The sequence below is a fragment of the Stegodyphus dumicola genome, chromosome 2 (assembly GCF_044657685.1).
Source record: "Stegodyphus dumicola isolate Sdum_Otavi_A_Nest chromosome 2, ASM4465768v1".
Classification (NCBI taxonomy): domain Eukaryota; kingdom Metazoa; phylum Arthropoda; class Arachnida; order Araneae; family Eresidae; genus Stegodyphus; species Stegodyphus dumicola.
The window spans coordinates 105,630,691-105,651,877 of record NC_140769.1 but is presented as its reverse complement, the minus strand read 5'-3'; the positions used below and the strand labels follow the sequence as shown (position 1 = coordinate 105,651,877).

The 21,187-nt window shown below is 32.4% G+C and overlaps 1 protein-coding gene across 2 annotated transcripts in view; it reads right to left on the bottom strand.

Annotated features, from left to right (window-relative positions):
* Positions 1 to 21,187, bottom strand: part of LOC118195838 (betaine--homocysteine S-methyltransferase 1-like) — a 145,966-nt gene that overhangs the window by 32,849 nt on the left and 91,930 nt on the right. For both annotated transcript variants that reach the window (XM_085810984.1, XM_085810985.1), the window contains exons 4-5: positions 4,080 to 4,198; positions 3,678 to 3,869 (exon numbers count right to left, since the gene is read on the bottom strand). In XM_085810984.1, coding sequence (XP_085667110.1) covers positions 3,678 to 3,869; positions 4,080 to 4,198 — 311 coding nt within the window. The remainder of the gene's footprint in view (positions 1 to 3,677; positions 3,870 to 4,079; positions 4,199 to 21,187) is intronic.

The following is a 21,187-nucleotide window of genomic DNA, read 5'->3' as shown; positions in this document are numbered from 1 at the left end:
AAAAATGCAACAGAATGTTATCGAGGATTAGTGGAACCCCGTGGCACATATGCTTTACCGTATAGGATAGTAGCATGATGGGTTCAAGGATTTCGTTCAGGTCAGAATGAGACTGCAGATTTGCAACGCACAGATCGACCCTCCATTCCTCAAGAGCAGATTGACATCCTGAGCGGTCTCCTTACCATAGACCGCCGATGGACTGTCCGAGAATTATCCTTAGAGGTTGGTCTGAGTCATCAAACGTTGTGGTGCATAATGCAAAAATCTCTCAACATGAGGAAAATTGCTTCCCGGTGGATTCCACATCGACTAACCGAAGTACAGAAATGGCATTGGTATGCACTGGCCGGCATCCACTTGGACAGATACCGCAATGAAGGAGACGCATTTCTGCAGCACATTGTTGCCATTGATGAGACATGGGCACGAGCCTATGAGCCTGAATTAAAGCGTCAATCAAATGAATGGTGTCACCAAGGTTCGCTACGTCCACAGAAATTTCGACTGGAATCCAGTCAGGTGAAGGTTATGCTGATTCTGGCATACGACTGGGACGGTGTGATTCTTACACATGCTGTACCTGAAGGACAAATTGTCAAAGCAGATTACTATTGCCGATTTCTACAGCACCATCTGTGACCGGCTAAGCAGCGCAAATGTCCAAGTTTATTGCACAACAATCTCCCTATTGTATTGCATGACAACGCTCATGCCATTTCGCAAACAATGTCACTCTCCTTTTGCGACGGTGACAGTGGGAAATCCTGGAACACTCTCCCTACTCACCCGACATGAGTCCTTGTGACTTCGATCTGTTTCCGAAGTTGAAGGAACCCCTCCGAAGTCAGCGATTTCATGACGTTTTCATCTGCAATCCATGGTCGCTCACATCAACAATCAATACCTTGCCACTGGTCTACAATGGCTTCCCGACATTTGGCAAAAGGTCATAAGCTTTGTTGGAGATTACATAGAAGGAATGAAATGCAAATGTACTTGTAAGTTCATTAAAAATTGATTTATACCTATATTGCCATTACTTAATTTACACCTATATATATTACATTCCTCATATATATACAGTGGCTCCTAAAAGTGTTCGTGCACTTAGATCTTCGTTGAAATAGGGCTCTATCCATTAATTAAAAGTAAACTTGTTGAATGATATTTTAATAATAAGATCTATAATCTATTCGTAACAAAATTACATGAAATATTTTTAAAATATAGCGAAAATTTAGTTTTAAAAAATTAATAATAAAAAATGACAAACATTTTATCTCACAAAAGTCTTCATACACTTAAAAAAATTTTGACATATTAGTAAATATTTTCAATTTTTGTTAAATTAATATTTAGTAGGATATCCTTTAACATCCACAACAGCTTTTAAATGTCTGGGAATAGATTTTATTTAGGTTTTTTTTTTTTTTTTTTTTTTTTTTTTATAATTTCTGTATCAATGTTCATCCATTCTTCCATCATGACTGTTTTGAGTTTCCTTTTCGTACTCTACCCTCCAGTTCTTTCCAAATGTGTTCTATGGGGTTTAAATCTGGCAACTGAGGTGGTGTTTTTAAAACCTGTGGACAATTATACAGACATCACAGGCAAATGTTGAGAGCTGTATGCTTAGGATTGTTATCATGATTAAAAAAAAAGTTGTTCCCAATACCCAAATTTTAGGCTGATAATTTTAAATTGTCTCTTAAAATATTTAAATAAAGAGAATGATTCATTATGCCATCAATAAATACCAAATTACCTAGTCCTGATGCTGCCATGCACCCCCACACAAGAAGACCTCCACCGTTATGCTTAACTGTTCCAACTAAGTTCTTAGAAAGAAGTTCCTCATTTTTCCTTCTCCATACAGTTATTTGACCATCGGAACCAAAAATGTTAAATTTGCTTTCGTCAGCAAATAAGACATTATTCCAGTATGTTTCGGGTGTATTTATCATTGATTCGACGAATGGAAGCCCAAGCTTTTTGTTTTTCTCACTAAAAAAAAAAAAAAAAAAAAAAAAAAAAAAAATTTACGAGCAGAACGCCCATGTAATCCAGCTTCTCTGAGTACTCGTCAAACAGTTTCAGGTGTAACTGAAGTAGAAAACTTTGCATTAAATTCTGCAGAAACTTTTACAGCACTCGAACGTGTGTTTTTCACAGATTTTCTAATAATAAATCTCTCATCATGTTTAGTTAACTTTCTCGATCGACCTCTTCTTACCTTGTTTTCAATCCAATTTTCTTCTTTAAAGCGTTTTATCACATACTGCATTGTAGAATGGGATAAGTTAACTAATTTAGCGATATTTTGAATTGATTTACCACTGCTATGGCGAAAAATTATCAATTTTCGAATCTGTTTGTAATTTTTTTACTACTGATCCATTTTTCAATAATAAATAGAATAAAGTAAACAATAAAAAATTAAAGCAAACAATTTTTTAAATGCCACCACAATGCAAAAATTAAAAAAAGCAGCAAACGATAATTCTAATTTTGATTTTATCCAAAAATATTTTAGGGTATGAAGACTTTTGTGAGATAAAATGTTTGTCATTTTTTGATTATTAATTTCTTAAAAATAAAGTTTTGCTATATTTAAAAAATATTTCATGTAATTTTGTTACGAATAGATTATAGATCTTATTATTAAAATCTAATTAAGAAAGTTTACTTTTAATTAATGGATAGAGCTCTATTTCAATGAAAATCATAAGTGTACGAACACTTTTGGGAGCCACTGTATATATACAGACAGTAAAGTTCAATAAAATTTCTAAAAAGAAATATAATGCATCTAAGACTGACTGGTGAGATTTCATGGGGTTTCAGTGAAGTATGTAATATGTGAAATGGTTTCTATTAATAAATACAATTGCTCAAAAAGGTTATATGTGTATCTTTCTGAGTGATAAATATCATGATTTTGACACTTAATCAATGGTTTTAAATAATTCCAGGTAACAACAGTGTGTAAAAGTGAAAAACAACAAGAAGGCTTAGAACAGAGATGACACTTTAGATATGAGAGGAACTATAAAAAGTCCACACAATAGAAATTTACCAGTACAGAAATAAAAGATGACTTTTAACAAGATTCAATAATTTAACTGACTTGAAACACATTAAAAACGATTTTGAAAAATAAATTTACTTTCACACAGTTTAAATTTTATATAGAAAATTCAGTTTATTCGCGCCCCCCCCAAACAATACTTTGGTAAGAGCAGGCTAAATAATTTCTATATTATTAGATTCAGATTTCTATCATGGATAAAGCATGAATGTTTCTGTGATTGTAATGATTTAGTACTATGAGGTCTCCTAAAATATGCCGAGCTCACAGGCCTCTCAACATTAGGAAAAGAGCAGGTTTGGGTTCCATAGTTAGGATGCTTTTTATCATTAGGGTTTGTTCAGCAAATAGCCTCTGTGTGCTTTTGCCTATAAATAAATCCTGTTCACTTTTTTGTTTTGTTTTTATATCTGTCTGTAGTTGAAGACGTTACTTGTAAAATTCATAACTAAAAAAATTAAAATTTCTAAGGCTGTTCCAAGCAATAGTTTCAAATTGAAAAAGTTAATAACTTTAGTAGATGCATAAAGAGACTTAGCCAATTAATTCACCTATAAAATTTAGCATCAATGCACAAATCACTTACCTCACAAATAAAGAAATCTACTTTGTTCTTAGTAAGAACTTGCACTTGTTTCCTGAATTCTGCTTGAACACTTTCCTTCCCTTTACCACTCAGATATGAAGGAGTCTGTGAAATTCCACCAGCAACTAAAGCATCACCTTCATCTGCTACTTCTCTGGCAATTTTGCAAGCAGCTTCGTTTATATCAATACCCTGCAAAAATAATTTATTTTTAAACCTTTAAACAAGTTCTGAAGAGATTCTTTGCTTTTTATATGACACAAGGTATATTTTAAACAAGGAAATTCTTCAGATTAACAACCAATGTATCCACGTGTTAGTCATTTATGAAACAAAATCAGATTCGAATTTTTAACAATGACCAACATATTTCAGTAATGAAGATATAAAGTTTTTACTTACAGTAAATAATCTTCCAGCTTGATTACCTCTGTTGATTAGTTTGTCATCACTTGCATAAAAAGTAAAAGCTTGCATAACATCAGACCCAGCACGCAAGAATTCTCTATGCAAACTTTTAACTAGAGGAAGAAATTTAGAATTTAAGATTTTCATAGTTTTTTCCCTCCTTTCCAGCTTGAAAATTAATAACATGAATTAAAAAAAAGCATTAGATTTAATTGATTTTTACATAATAATTCAATGAAATGAATAATGCAGTGTGAAATAGCTATTATAAAAGTTAAATAAGTTTTCTGAGATGTACTTGCTACACTACAAATGAAACACAGCGAGTGGGAAAAAGTTCTTTATTTACAGAACATAAATAACTTTGAAAATTTAAAATAATGAAATGGCTCATACAATTAATCATTTGTTAAATGAAACAAAATGGGCATATTCAAAATACATTACAGGGATACACAAGCAGATCTAGAAAAGAAAACATAAAAATATTTTTAAATGGTTATAAAAATCAAAATTTTTTACACGAAGTTACCTACAAGGTCATATCTATCAAAAAAATTAATCTACTCTGTATTTGCTATTGATCACCAAAATATCAAATTAGTTAATATTATTAACTGATTTAATAATATCATTTAACTGAAATACTTTTAGCAGTGATTAAGAACAAGCCTAAGAAATGCTTACATAGTAAGTTAAAACTAATCGTTAAAATCTCAGGATTTCTGCAGAGTTATTGCCTTTTTTTCTAAATGTGATACTGATGAAAAAAATAATTTTAATTTAGAATGAAACCTTTATTCAGCCTGTATTCTCTGACAGGTTATAAAAGTGGAATATAAATTAGATACCACTCCTTGCAAAGGCAACAAAATATATAAAGAACTAATAGCTCAGTTATATTATAAAAATAAGGTACTTAATTTTCATGGGCTCCATTATAAAAACAGCGGCAAGACTATCTCCAAGTTTAACCTACTTGCATATAGTTTGTTGCTGCCATATCTCTGCAGCCGCTTTTAACATAAAATCAAAATGCTTATCTTTCCAAAGGATTTCCACCATATGAATGTAAAAAGACATGACTCTAGATGATGTTGAGCCATACCCCTTTAATTTTTATTTCGCCATTTAACTGAGCCCCACAATCTTTCCACATTTTGTGTGTGATTACCCACTGTTGGATCACCAAAATTAAATGTGTGATCCACAACTAACTGGCTCTAACCAACCTTTTCAAGCTCATGTGTTTTATAGGCTTCCCAGCAATTTGAAGATCCTTCCACTATATGGTCTAGAATCCATGATATAAGTGTGCTTGCTTCCCAGTGCAGAATCTGAACAAGAAAGCATTTGCCACGTTCATGGCATAACCCATCGAATATCCACTCTTGTGGAAGTACACTACCAACATTGTCTTTTTGCCGCATGACAAAACTCTTGTCAATTTTGACTATTTTTTTCAGTGCCACCTATCTGATCATTAAGTTGAAGCAAATCTAGCGAACAAACCTCTCTCATAAAATTGTTCCACTTAATTTTGGTATTTTGACAGATGTTGAGCTGTTTATAATAGAACTTTTGCGACGTTAGCTCTTCTGAATAACAGAAGATGAAATGCAACACTGTTAGGAATGGTATTCAGAGAGTATTAAATTAATTGTCGAATCAAATGCTTTGCAAGGCAACATATCTTTTTCCTGTGAAAAAGATATCTTGCCTTGCAAAGCATTCCTCAGTAATTAAAATTTGTCAGTTTTTTTACCATGTTTATATTAAAAAAACACTATTATGTTACCATTATGATATCACTTGGTTCATCAAATTCAGCAAATAGAAGTCAAAAGTGAAAGTACCTTTTTTAACATTTAACAATTTATCGCGGGAACCATGAAAATCACGTACAGTCAAAAGATGTTAATTCGGACACCCATAATCCGGACCTCGAAGCTAAAAACTTTCTGTGCATGCAGCGCGTTGACACATGCGCATAGGCGGTTACGCGTGCGCGTAAGACGTTTACCACTGCGCGTATGCGTGTGCGCAAGCGCAGAATACGTTTCCGCATGCGCGTTTTATGTATAACGGACGGTATAAGCTAAAATTATCTAATTATCTATTTCAGTTAATGTTGATGATTGTGTTGTTCCTTAATCTTTGAATTGGATCCGGCTTATTATTTTTTGCAGACGTTAAGAGCAATTTTATAAAAGTAAACTTGAACTTTTGATTATGTCAAATAGAATTTTCGATGGAGCTCCCAAAGGATCTGCAAAACGAAAGTATATTTCAATGTCCATCAAACAAAAAGTGGAATTGCTGCAAAAAAATGGATAAAGACATGAAGAATGTAACAGAGAGGTTAGTGAAAACGAAAAAATTTTGATTGACAAGTTAGTCGGTATTCTCGGCACAGCAATTACAGGACTTGAACAGCGGAACTTTGTAACTGAACAAGAAATTATGTCTGTTTATAGAATTAAAGAGAAAGTATTATCACATAAAACGAAGCAACTTAAACAACTTACATTGAAAGAAATGTTTAATAAAGTAAACAAATAAATATTAAACTTTTTTTTTTTTTTGTAAATTTTGATACTCTTTAGATCAGTGCTTCTTAACCTTTCTAGCGAGTCGCACCCCATTGAATCTGAAAATATATTTCTGCACCCCACTGAAAAATGCGTTTGAATTTTTTTAGTCTAGAAAAATACATTTTTTGCGAAACTTATTGTTTATTGAAAAACATTGTACATTTTATATTAATGCAAAACAATATTATTTTTATTAATGACTAGTCTGTTATTGTTTGTTCATTATTATACTGGCAAAGCGAAGTTCCTTTTTTGAAAGACATACGCGTAAGTCATCACTTGCATTTAAGCGATTTCTCGCTTTAGTTTTTATATGCAAAAGCGATGAAAATCCCATTTCGCACAAGTAGGTGGTAGCAAAGAGTAAGAGTAACTGCAGTGCTCCGTTCTCCAACTCTGGATAACATTGTAATTGTGAACACCAGAACTGTTGCAATTCTAATTGTGAACATTCCATTTGAACATGTCCACTTGCTCGCATTTCAATAAGTTGATCTTTTTTCAGATCACTATCATCCATCAAATTTAAATCAAATAGAAATGGATCCAGTATCCATCTCTGAGTTTTGGTAATATTTTCCGGTAGAAAAATATCCATTGAATGTTTCGCTCAATTGTCTGAAATGTATTACAATATCAGGTATAATTGTATTCTTTTCATTTTTTGCAATAACAGAATCAAGCAAGGGAAAGTTTGCGAAATTCCTCTTTTCTACTCAATGTATCCAAATTTCTAATTTTGCGATAAATGAAGATAATTTTTCTCTAGCTATTATTATATTTATACCAAATCCTTGCATTGATAGATTCAATTCATTTAAATGGCTAAATATGTCTGCTAAGTAGGCTAGCCTCAGCATTGCATCATTACTCTCAAAATCTTTTACTATAACAGTTTTGACTAGTAAGTAATTGAATAATTTCCTCACGCAATTCAAAAACTCTGTTAAACATGCGACTCTTAGATAACCATCGTATTTCGGTGTGATATAGGAGCACGGTACGATCAGCACCGATTTCTTCACAAAATGCACGAAAAATGCGATGATTAAGCGCTCGCCCTCGGATGCATTTTACTACATTTACCGCTGTAGTTAGATGTTGTTTTAAACTTTCTGGCAATGCTTTCGACGCAAGTGCATGACGATGCAACATACAATGCGTTATTACACTGACTACCAATAAGTATTTGGACACCTATGCAAATGAGGATATTTGCAGTCCCAAGGTACGCCACGGACTCCGCCGGTATATATCACGTAGAAAACAGCATCGGCTTTAGTCGCATGCAAGATGCCTCGCAGTTAGGAGCTCTCTGATTTCGAGAAAGGTATAATTATCAGGTATCACAAATGTGGCCGATCCTTAAGGGACATATCTAGCGATCTGAAGTACCCAATATCGACAGTGGCCTATGTGATTAAGAAGTGGAAGGTGAGCGGTGATTGTCGGAATGTGCCTCGAGTCGGCAGACCAACGAAACTGGGAGATAGAGACCGACGAGTGCTGTTCAGAGAAATTCGGAAGAACCGCACCCAACCTATAGCCCTAATCTGCGAGGAGTTTCAACAGGCATCCGGGAGCATTGTTTCAATGAATACCATCTGTAAGGAAGCACATCTGCTTGGTTTTCATTATCGTGCTGCTGCCCATAACCCTTTGATCACAAAGTCCAACCGTGCTGCTTGGTTAATGTGGTGCAAAGCACATCGAAATTGGACCGTAAATCGGTGGAAATGAGTTCTTTGGAGTGACGAATCAAGGTTCACCCTTTACCTTTCGGATGGCAGGATCTCGGTCTGGCGTATACCTGAAGAACATCTCCTGCCAGAATGCATTGTGCCTACCTGCAGTTCGGCGGAGGTGGAATTATGGTCTGGGGGTGTTTCTCCTGGTATGGGCTGGGACCCTTGGTTCCCATTCATGGTAAGCTCAACTCCGATGCCTACTGTACTATTTTGGATGACAATGTGCTTCCTACGTTATGGCAGTTTTACGAGTTGGACCCCTGTTACTTACAGGATGACAATGCCAGTTGTCATGTTTCGACGTTAACCAAGGCTTCGTATGGAGCCAATGGAGTTCATTGAACGGACTGGCCTGCCCAGAGTCCAGACCTGAACCCTATCGATAACCTCTGGGACGAGTTGCATCGCCGAATTCAGGGGTGCCCTACCCGTGCAAAATCGGTGAAGGAACTTCTATGTCTTCTCCAAGCCGAGTGGAAGAAAATACCACTAGCTGTCATACAAAGGCTTGTGGAAAGCATACCCCGGAGGGTCCACGCTGTAATTACCTCTCGTGGAGGCTCTACCAACTATTGATTTTGAATAAAGTTAATTTTTCTTTTCTATCACAGGTGTCCAAATACTTATTGGTAGTCAGTGTATAACTTCCGGTAATTCTCTTTTCATGTGTGAAAAAAAATCCTGAATTTTTGCCTAACATTGCTGGGGCTCCATCAGTGCATATTGAGCCAATCACATTCATTGGTAATTGATAATTAGTAAAAAAATTTTTGATGCGATTGAAAACATCAATTCCTCTCGTATTCAACTCCAGTGGCTCACAAAATAGAAATTCTTCTATCACCTCTTTTGTTATGGTGTTTTTTTTTTTTTTTTTGAATTTTTAAATTTTTACCTTCTAATTTTCCTAAGTTACCAAAACGGTACCCTACTAATTTACCATAACACCATAATACTCTTTCCTACCATAACATTCCAGTATCAATAACCTGTTCTAATTGCGTTGTGTTTATTTCGGAATAACCCTAAAATTCATTTGAGTAAGACTGGTAAAAATCATGAACACACAAAATAAATTTAACCTTTGAATGATCTAGAAAAACTTATTTATTTAACTATTAATGCAAATTATATATATATCCATTAGTTGAAAAAAAAATCAAAATATATCCAACAAAATTAGAACTATTGTTTTACACATCCAACATTTCTGAGTAATTATTTTTAACATCCTTGTAATTACTATTAAATTTAATATTGCAAATCTGGTAAAACATACCAAAATAAACTATAAATTTAAGAACACTACCCTCCCCGGGGAGAAAATAATAAAAAAAAATAAATTTAACAAGTTACACTTTCCACTTCACACAGAATTCATCAATACAACAAAAAAATATTGCTTAATATTGCACTCAATACCATCATTTAAATACTATTATTGCACATAATAATTTTTATTATTTAATTTTTTTCCTTTGATTAATTAAATATGGTTTAACCGGATAAAGATAAGTACTGACACATTTACACTTCTACAAACAAGTTCGTCCTGAGAGAAGCAAGAATGCTCTAATACAAGCACTATTACAAATCATCCTCACCAATGAGTAATTCAGAAAAAAATTCAATTAAATAATTTCCTGAAGAACTTAATTTTCTTAACCATTAAGTTAAGTTACAATAATTTTAATAAGGTTATAAATCTTTATTCAATTTAATGCTTTTACTTAATTGATACACCAAAGAAAAATGATTTCAATAGAGTTAGGATAAAGTTATCAACTACAAAAAATTTAAGGTTCAACAAATTAAGTTAATTCAATCATTTTAACTGCAGAAATCTATAATACTTAACTAACCAAGAATTAACCAAAAAAAGAAAAGAACTTATCTGTTCGCTGAGCAGAGGGAAACCAAACAAAAAAAAAAAAAAAAAAAAAAAAAAAAAAAAAAAAAAAAATCCATTGAAGCTCATGAGGAATGCTGGTAGCCTGTTGAAGGGAAAAAAAAAAGTTCGTCGAATTGTATGGAGACATTACGGTAGCCTAGAAGTTCTAGTAGATTTTAGGATGAACAAATGAGGTTCCAATACGGCAAGATAAGTGAAATACAGTTCCGGATTTGGAGATACTAGAAGATTACGATGAACAAATGAGGATCTACACAGGCCAAATAATTGAATACAGTCCCGGATATGGAGATACGAGGAAATTAACAGGAACTAACTTTCAAACCAATTCCCTGACATCTTCAGTGGGAAATGAGGAATCAAATTCTAACAGGTTCCAAAAGCAACGGTTGTAAATTAACGCTCTGTTTCAGAGTATAGCGACGAATCATATGGGTGAGCTGGGAGCACGCATCATTTCTCTAGAAATTTACTTCTGTATATTTTTCTTGAGATACACAAACACACACAACAAAAAAACTGATGAAAGAATTTAGAAATTTTGCGAAGACATAGATGCCCATACCTACGGCCCGCGCTCAAAGCGCTTAGCCAAGAGGCCCGTAGGTCTATAGAGGCGAAGCTCCATTTTCTTCGTAGGAGTCAACCGTCGCCTCCGGCAGATGGAATTCAAAGGGCAAAAGAAGCGTCAAAAAGTGTAAAAAGTCACCTCGTCCCACAAAACAACCCGTTAAAAGGGAGAGCGCCGGACTGCCAAGTTGGCGCAACCCATTCTTCGCCGAAAGTTAAAATAGTTGCAACAACAGCATACCGTCATGTTATCAAACTCGCCAAAACCACTACGTTGAAACCTCAACGGAAAATCTATGTCGCCAAACCCTCGCCAAACAAACACCACCTGTGACAGGGGGAAATTAGGAATTTCAACAACCCAGCAAGGGTCCCAACGAAAGAACGCTGAAAACTCGCAAAAAGTGACTTTCAACCAGAAGGAAGGCATTTCATTCTCCTTTAACTAAATCACAAGCAAAACGAAGAAAAATCTACTAATTAAAGCTCATAACTGAAATGCAATTAAAGTTAGAAAAACGAAAGTTATGCCAAATTAAAGAGCTAATTTTTCTGCAACTAATGATATTAAATACTAAGAAATCAAATTAATTTTTGACATGAAAAATTGAGTTTATTACGTGGAAAAAAATACTTATCCATTGTTTGCGTGTACAAGATTGAAGACGCAGTTCGCCTAAACTCGGAAAGCCAAAATATATTACACTAGAATTAATAGGCCCAAAAAGAATATAACCAAACTTGTGTAGCTCAAATTTTGAATAATTACAAATTAAAATTTTGATTTTTATGAATCACTTAATTAAATTAAATTCGCTACACAACATTAATTTTTTTCCGCGAAGCCAAAAAAATTTTCGGACCCACAGACAATGGAAAAGGTTTACATAAGTTACTAAATACGAAGAGGAAAAAAAAAAAAAAAAAAAAAAAGAGTACATAATGGTACCACATGTTAATCGCCAAACTAATAATCAACTCAAAACTAGTTGTCACGGAGAGCAGTGATAAAAAAAAATTTAAATTCAATTACAAAGCACAAAGTTTAAATCAATTAAATTCAAAATCTAATTCCAACTCGAATAACCAATTAAACAGCAGCAGGAGTGAAGTGTCACAAAAAAAAATCCATTTGCAAAGCAAGTCAACAAAAGTACAGAAACCACAAAAAAAATCACAAGTGAGTGAAAATTACACCTTAACAAATCAGTCAACCAACAGTGACACAAAAAGAAATCCTAAAAATTACACACTGAACTGAACCAGAAGCTGAAAGAAACGGAGAACACCCCTAGGAACGGAAAAAAAAACTTGACCAAAAAAAAATTAGGCCGAAAAAAACTAGAACGCATCTAGAAGCAAAAGGGGAAAAATAATTTAGACAAGCCTACTTGGAAACAAGGAAATTAAAATTTGGACCAGCCGAAAAAATCCTTAAAAACAAAACACTATTGTGTCAAGAACTCGAAACCGAAACTAAAAGAAATTCACCAAATGCAGACAACTCCCAGAACAAACCAGTTGTAAAATGTGGAAGAAAAACCTTTAACTATTCTTTCAAGAAAACAAAACTAACACTCTTAAAAAAAAACCAAATTCATAAACAATTCAAGCTCAAACCAAAAAAAAAAAAAAAAAAAAAAAAAAAAATCAAATTCTGAAAATAGCCAAAATGAATTCAACAGACAGAACTGAAGCAGGTTGGTTACACACAGAATTTACACGTAAACAAGAAGGTGCCAAACAAAAGGGGTTTGCCACAATTTTTAAAGAAAACAATGCTGCACCAATGTTCTCAAAGTCTAGATCCTGGAGAGTAATTAAAGAAAAGAAGAGTATTCATTGCACTCTAGGTAGCAATCGTAAGCATGACTACTTCAGAACAAAACTACAAAACTGCAGGCACAAAAATGCAAAAGCAGACAAGAGGGAAGTGTTTACACAGAAAAATCTCAAAATCCATAATTCTCACGAAACCCAATTCTATACTTTTCCTTAAACCACTTCAAAACCAAAACTCTTTGAAATACACTAAGCCTCAAGAGCAATCACAAATTTTTCAGTAACCACACAGTATAACCAGAAACCAGAAAAGAAAAAGTTTTTGAAAGACAACCAACTTGAAAACAGAAACTCAGTACTAAACTCAGTGGAGTTAATTACTCTTAAAATCCTAAAACCAAATCAAAATTCTTCTCAAAACAAACTTTCACTTTCACTAGTATCAAAGTTTAAATTTCCAAACACATTTCACATCCACTTTTAAAGTTACTACAACACTGCAACAAGTTCAGCCAAAGAAAAAAAAAAATTTAATTTAAAATCAAAACAATAAGCTATTAAGCTCAAAAATTGAGAAACCAAAAAAGAAATACTGTCAAAACAAATGTCACACCACTCACCAGTAACCTCACTATGAAACTACCATTAAAACCACTTGAAAAGCCAAAACTATGAGTAAGAATAATATCTTTTAACTACATTTCCAAAACTTCAAACAAAACCAACTCTACCTTTCCAAAAAAATCTTTGTTTTTCCAAAATTCACAAATCAAAAATTTTGCTGTAAAATGCAAAACTCACTATTCTACTGTTTTCAGACATTTCTCAGACAGCAATAAATGTTCACAAAATTCACAAACTAAGGTAGAAAATTCAATTACTCAAATTCAGAAAGCTAAACAAGAAACTTCAATCCGGCTGAAAATTAACTTCCAAAAAAAAAAAAAAAAAAAAAAAAAAAAAAAAAACAATCAATCCCTAAATAAATAATCACTGGTCCCACGCAACTTTACAAATCTAACCAAAATTAACCCTAAGAAACCAACATTTCAGATTTTTCAACATTTTAAATATCCAAATTTTTAACTCAATTCAATTAGGTACTGATTCCATGGAAAACAAATCCAATAACACATCTCAAGAGGTTTTAAAAGAAAATTACTAATTTCTGAACACAAAAATACTGCTCTGACACTAATTCAATTAATTAAAATTAAAATTCTTCAAAATAATCACTCAAAATGCAATAAGAAAAAAAAAAAAAAAAAACAATTCATTAACACAAATGCAATTCTCACCAAAACTTAAAAGTGATGATAAATGAATATCAGTAATTAGCACATAAATAGCAAGCACATAAATAGGGATGTATCCCAATGTGTGATTAACACGCGTGCCTTATAACCTTATGTTGCAAACATACAGTTGCAAAAGTGTGAAACAGTAATCCTCAAAATTAATATGTAAAAATGCAATACAAAATTTTGCACAAAAAGAAAATACTTAACTAAACAGGTACTGCATGAAAATGTTTGTGTTGGATACAATAGTTTTAAAGTCCAAATGTGTATCAGTAGTACATATCTGGTATGCAACCTCAAACAATAAGTATAAAATAAGCACAGTAATACGACCGCTGTATAGGCCTGTCACTGTAACTAACTAACGAGTATGGTTTCAGTAAAAAGCCTAGACATGTGGAAGAAAACTTTCACATAAATATGCAATAGTACACATGACAATCACCAGTCTCAAGTCAAAATTAAGTTCAACTATAAGAGCAAGCCAAAGGTGGTACAAAAATAAACAGCACAACAAAAATTGTTAAGTGCTAAGTTGGTTCGAAGGGTCAGGGCACCAATAATGTTATGGTGTTTTTTTGTTGTTTTTTTTTGAATTTTTAAATTTTTACCTTCTAATTTTCCTAAGTTACCAAAACGGTACCCTACTAATTTACCATAACACCATAATACTCTTTCCTACCATAACATTCCAGTATCAATAACCTGTTCTAATTGTGTTGTGTTTATTTCGGAATAACCCTAAAATTCATTTGAGTAAGACTGGTAAAAATCATGAACACACAAAATAAATTTAACCTTTGAATGATCTAGAAAAACTTATTTATTTAACTATTAATGCAAATTATATATATATCCATTAGTTGAAAAAAAATCAAAATATATCCAACAAAATTAGAACTATTGTTTTACACATCCAACATTTCTGAGTAATTATTTTTAACATCCTTGTAATTACTATTAAATTTAATATTGCAAATCTGGTAAAACATACCAAAATAAACTATAAATTTAAGAACACTACCCTCCCCGGGGAGAAAATAATAAAAAAAAAATAAATTTAACAAGTTACACTTTCCACTTCACACAGAATTCATCAATACAACAAAAAAATATTGCTTAATATTGCACTCAATACCATCATTTAAATACTATTATTGCACATAATAATTTTTATTATTTAATTTTTTTCCTTTGATTAATTAAATATGGTTTAACCGGATAAAGATAAGTACTGACACATTTACACTTCTACAAACAAGTTCGTCCTGAGAGAAGCAAGAATGCTCTAATACAAGCACTATTACAAATCATCCTCACCAATGAGTAATTCAGAAAAAAATTCAATTAAATAATTTCCTGAAGAACTTAATTTTCTTAACCATTAAGTTAAGTTACAATAATTTTAATAAGGTTATAAATCTTTATTCAATTTAATGCTTTTACTTAATTGATACACCAAAGAAAAATGATTTCAATAGAGTTAGGATAAAGTTATCAACTACAAAAAATTTAAGGTTCAACAAATTAAGTTAATTCAATCATTTTAACTGCAGGAATCTATAATATTTAACTAACCAAGAATTAACCAAAAAAAGAAAAGAACTTATCTGTTCGCTGAGCAGAGGGAAATCAAACAAAAAAAAAAAAAAAAAAAAAAAAAAAATCCATTGAAGCTCATGAGGAATGCTGGCAGCCTGTTGAAGGGAAAAAAAAAAGTTCGTCGAATTGTATGGAGACATTACGGTAGCCTAGAAGTTCTAGTAGATTTTAGGATGAACAAATGAGGTTCCAATACGGCAAGATAAGTGAAATACAGTTCCGGATTTGGAGATACTAGAAGATTACGATGAACAAATGAGGATCTACACAGGCCAAATAATTGAATACAGTCCCGGATATGGAGATACGAGGAAATTAACAGGAACTAACTTTCAAACCAATTCCCTGACATCTTCAGTGGGAAATGAGGAATCAAATTCTAACAGGTTCCAAAAGCAACGATTGTAAATTAACGCTCTGTTTCAGAGTATAGCGACGAATCATATGGGTGAGCTGGGAGCACGCATCATTTAGCGACGAATCATATGGGTAAGCTGGGAGCACGCATCATTTTTCTAGAAATTTACTTCTGTATATTTTTCTTGAGATACACAAACACACACAACAAAAAAACTGATGAAAGAATTTAGAAATTTTGCGAAGACATAGATTCCCATACCTACGGCCCGCGCTCAAAGCGCTTAGCCAAGAGGCCCGTAGGTCTATCGAGGCGAAGCTCCATTTTCTTCATAGGAGTCAACCGTCGCCTCCGGCAGATGGAATTCAAAGGGCAAAAGAAGCGTCAAAAAGTGTAAAAAGTCACCTCGTCCCACAAAACAACCCGTTAAAAGGGAGAGCGTCGGACTGCCAAGTTGGCGCAACCCATTCTTCGCCGAAAGTTAAAATAGTTGCAACAACAGCATACCGTCATGTTATCAAACTCGCCAAAACCACTACGTTGAAACCTCAATGGAAAATCTATGTCGCCAAACAAACACCACCTGTGACAGGGGGAAATTAGGAATTTCAACAACCCAGCAAGGGTCCCAACGAAAGAACGCTGAAAACTCGCAAAAAGTGACTTTCAACCAGAAGGAAGGCATTTCATTCTCCTTTAACTAAATCACAAGCAAAACGAAGAAAAATCTACTAATTAAAGCTCATAACTGAAATGCAATTAAAGTTAGAAAAACGAAAGTTATGCCAAATTAAAGAGCTAATTTTTCTGCAACTAATGATATTAAATACTAAGAAATCAAATTAATTTTTGACATGAAAAACTGAGTTTATTACGTGGAAAAAAATACTTATCCATTGTTTGCGTGTACAAGATTGAAGACGCAGTTCGCGTAAACTCGGAAAGCCAAAATATATTACACTAGAATTAATAGGCCCAAAAAGAATATAACCAAACTTGTGTAGCTCAAATTTTGAATAATTACAAATTAAAATTTTGATTTTTATGAATCACTTAATTAAATTAAATTCGCTACACAACATTAATTTTTTTTCGCGAAGCCAAAAAAATTTTCGGACCCACAGACAATGGAAAAGGTTTACATAAGTTACTAAATACGAAGAGGAAAAAAAAAAAAAAAAAAAAAAGAGTACATAATGGTACCACATGTTAATCGCCAAACTAATAATCAACTCAAAACTAGTTGTCACGGATAGCAGTGATAAAAAAAAAAATTAAATTCAATTACAAAGCACAAAGTTTAAATCAATTAAATTCAAAATCTAATTCCAACTCGAATAACCAATTAAACAGCAGCAGGAGTGAAGTGTCACAAAAAAAAATCCATTTGCAAAGCAAGTCAACAAAAGTACAGAAACCACAAAAAAAATCACAAGTGAGTGAAAATTACACCTTAACAAATCAGTCAACCAACAGTGACACAAAAAGAAATCCTAAAAATTACACACTGAACTGAACCAGAAGCTGAAAGAAACGGAGAACACCCCTAGGAACGGAAAAAAAAACTTGACCAAAAAAAAATTAAGCCGAAAAAAACTAGAACGCATCTAGAAGCAAAAGGGGAAAAATAATTTAGACAAGCTTACTTGGAAACAAGGAAATTAAAATTTGGACCAGCCGAAAAAATCCTTAAAAACAAAACACTATTGTGTCAAGAACTCGAAACCGAAACTAAAAGAAATTCACCAAATGCAGACAACTCCCAGAACAAACCAGTTGTAAAATGTGGAAGAAAAACCTTTAACTATTCTTTCAAGAAAACAAAACTAACACTCTTAAAAAAAAACCAAATTCATAAACAATTCAAGCTCAAACCAAAAAAAAAAAAAAAAAAAAAAAAAAAAAAAAAAATCAAATTCTGAAAATAGCCAAAATGAATTCAACAGACAGAACTGAAGCAGGTTGGTTACACACAGAATTTACACGTAAACAAGAAGGTGCCCAACAAAAGGGGTTTGCCACAATTTTTAAAGAAAACAATGCTGCACCAATGTTCTCAAAGTCTAGATCCTGGAGAGTAATTAAAGAAAAGAAGAGTATTCATTGCACTCTAGGTAGCAATCGTAAGCATGACTACTTCAGAACAAAACTACAAAACTGCAGGCACAAAAATGCAAAAGCAGACAAGAGGGAAGTGTTTACACAGAAAAATCTCAAAATCCATAATTCTCACAAAACCCAATTCTATACTTTTCCTTAAACCACTTCAAAACCAAAACTCTTTGAAATACACTAAGCCTCAAGAGCAATCACAAATTTTTCAGTAACCACACAGTATAACCAGAAACTAGAAAAGAAAAAGTTTTTGAAAGACAACCAACTTGAAAACAGAAACTCAGTACTAAACTCAGTGGAGTAATTACTCTTAAAATCCTAAAACCAAATCAAAATTCTTCTCAAAACAAACTTTCACTTTCACTAGTATCAAAGTTTAAATTTCCAAACACATTTCACATCCACTTTTAAAGTTACTACAACACTGCAACAAGTTCAGCCAAAGAAAAAAAAAATTAATTTAAAATCAAAACAATAAGCTATTAAACTCAAAAATTGACAAACCAAAAAAGAAATACTGTCAAAACAAATGTCACACCACTCACCAGTAACCTCACTATGAAACTACCATTAAAACCACTTGAAAAGCCAAAACTATGAGTAAGAATAATATCTTTTAACTACATTTCCAAAACTTCAAACAAAACCAACTCTACCTTTCCAAAAAAATCTTTGTTTTTCCAAAATTCACAAATCAAAAATTTTGCTGTAAAATGCAAAACTCACTATTCTACTGTTTTCAGACATTTCTCAGACAGCAATAAATGTTCACAAAATTCACAAACTAAGGTAGAAAATTCAATTACTCAAATTCAGAAAGCTAAACAAGAAACTTCAATCCGGCTGAAAATTAACTTCCAAAAAAAAAAAAAAAAAAAAAAAAAAAAAAAAAAATAAAAAAAAAAAAAAAAAATCAATCCCTAAATAAATAATCACTGGTTCCACGCAACTTTACAAATCTAACCAAAATTAACCCTAAGAAACCAACATTTCAGATTTTTCAACATTTTAAATATCCAAATTTTTAACTCAATTCAATTAGGTACTGATTCCATGGAAAACAAATCCAATAACACATCTCAAGAGGTTTTAAAAGAAAATTACTAATTTCTGAACACAAAAATACTGCTCTGACACTAATTCAATTAATTAAAATTAAAATTCTTCAAAATAATCACTCAAAATGCAATAAGAAAAAAAAAAAAAAAAAACAATTCATTAACACAAATGCAATTCTCACCAAAACTTAAAAGTGATGATAAATGAATATCAGTAATTAGCACATAAATAGCAAGCACATAAATAGGGATGTATCCCAATGTGTGATTAACACGCGTGCCTTATAACCTTATGTTGCAAACATACAGTTGCAAAAGTGTGAAACAGTAATCCTCAAAATTAATATGTAAAAATGCAATACAAAATTTTGCACAAAAAGAAAATACTTAACTAAACAGGTACTGCATGAAAATGTTTGTGTTGGATACAATAGTTTTAAAGTCCAAATGTGTATCAGTAGTACATATCTGGTATGCAACCTCAAACAATAAGTATAAAATAAGCACAGTAATACGACCGCTGTATAGGCCTGTCACTGTAACTAACTAACGAGTATGGTTTCAGTAAAAAGCCTAGACATGTGGAAGAAAACTTTCACATAAATATGCAATAGTACACATGACAATCACCAGTCTCAAGTCAAAATTAAGTTCAACTATAAGAGCAAGCCAAAGGTGGTACAAAAATAAACAGCACAACAAAAATTGTTAAGTGCTAAGTTGGTTCGAAGGGTCAGGGCACCAATAATGTTATGGTGTTTTTTTTTTGTTTTTTTTTGAATTTTTAAATTTTTACCTTCTAATTTTCCTAAGTTACCAAAACGGTACCCTACTAATTTACCATAACACCATAATACTCTTTCCTACCATAACATTCCAGTATCAATAACCTGTTCTAATTGTGTTGTGTTTATTTCGGAATAACCCTAAAATTCATTTGAGTAAGACTGGTAAAAATCATGAACACACAAAATAAATTTAACCTTTGAATGATCTAGAAAAACTTATTTATTTAACTATTAATGCAAATTATATATATATCCATTAGTTGAAAAAAAATCAAAATATATCCAACAAAATTAGAACTATTGTTTTACACATCCAACATTTCTGAGTAATTATTTTTAACATCCTTGTAATTACTATTAAATTTAATATTGCAAATCTGGTAAAACATACCAAAATAAACTATAAATTTAAGAACACTACCCTCCCCGGGGAGAAAATAATAAAAAAAAAATAAATTTAACAAGTTACACTTTCCACTTCACACAGAATTCATCAATACAACAAAAAAATATTGCTTAATATTGCACTCAATACCATCATTTAAATACTATTATTGCACATAATAATTTTTATTATTTAATTTTTTTCCTTTGATTAATTAAATATGGTTTAACCGGATAAAGATAAGTACTGACACATTTACACTTCTACAAACAAGTTCGTCCTGAGAGAAGCAAGAATGCTCTAATACAAGCACTATTACAAATCATCCTCACCAATGAGTAATTCAGAAAAAAATTCAATTAAATAATTTCCTGAAGAACTTAATTTTCTTAACCATTAAGTTAAGTTACAATAATTTTAATAAGGTTATAAATCTTTATTCAATTTAATGCTTTTACTTAATTGATACACCAAAGAAAAATGATTTCAATAGAGTTAGGATAAAGTTATCAACTACAAAAAATTTAAGGTTCAACAAATTAAGTTAATTCAATCATTTTAACTGCAGAAATCTATAATATTTAACTAACCAAGAATTAACCAAAAAAAGAAAAGAACTTATCTGTTCGCTGAGCAGAGGGAAATCAAACAACAACAACAAAAAAAAAAAAAAAAATCCATTGAAGCTCATGAGGAATGCTGGCAGCCTGTTGAAGGGAAAAAAAAAAGTTCGTCGAATTGTATGGAGACATTACGGTAGCCTAGAAGTTCTAGTAGATTTTAGGATGAACAAATGAGGTTCCAATACGGCAAGATAAGTGAAATACAGTTCCGGATTTGGAGATACTAGAAGATTACGATGAACAAATGAGGATCTACACAGGCCAAA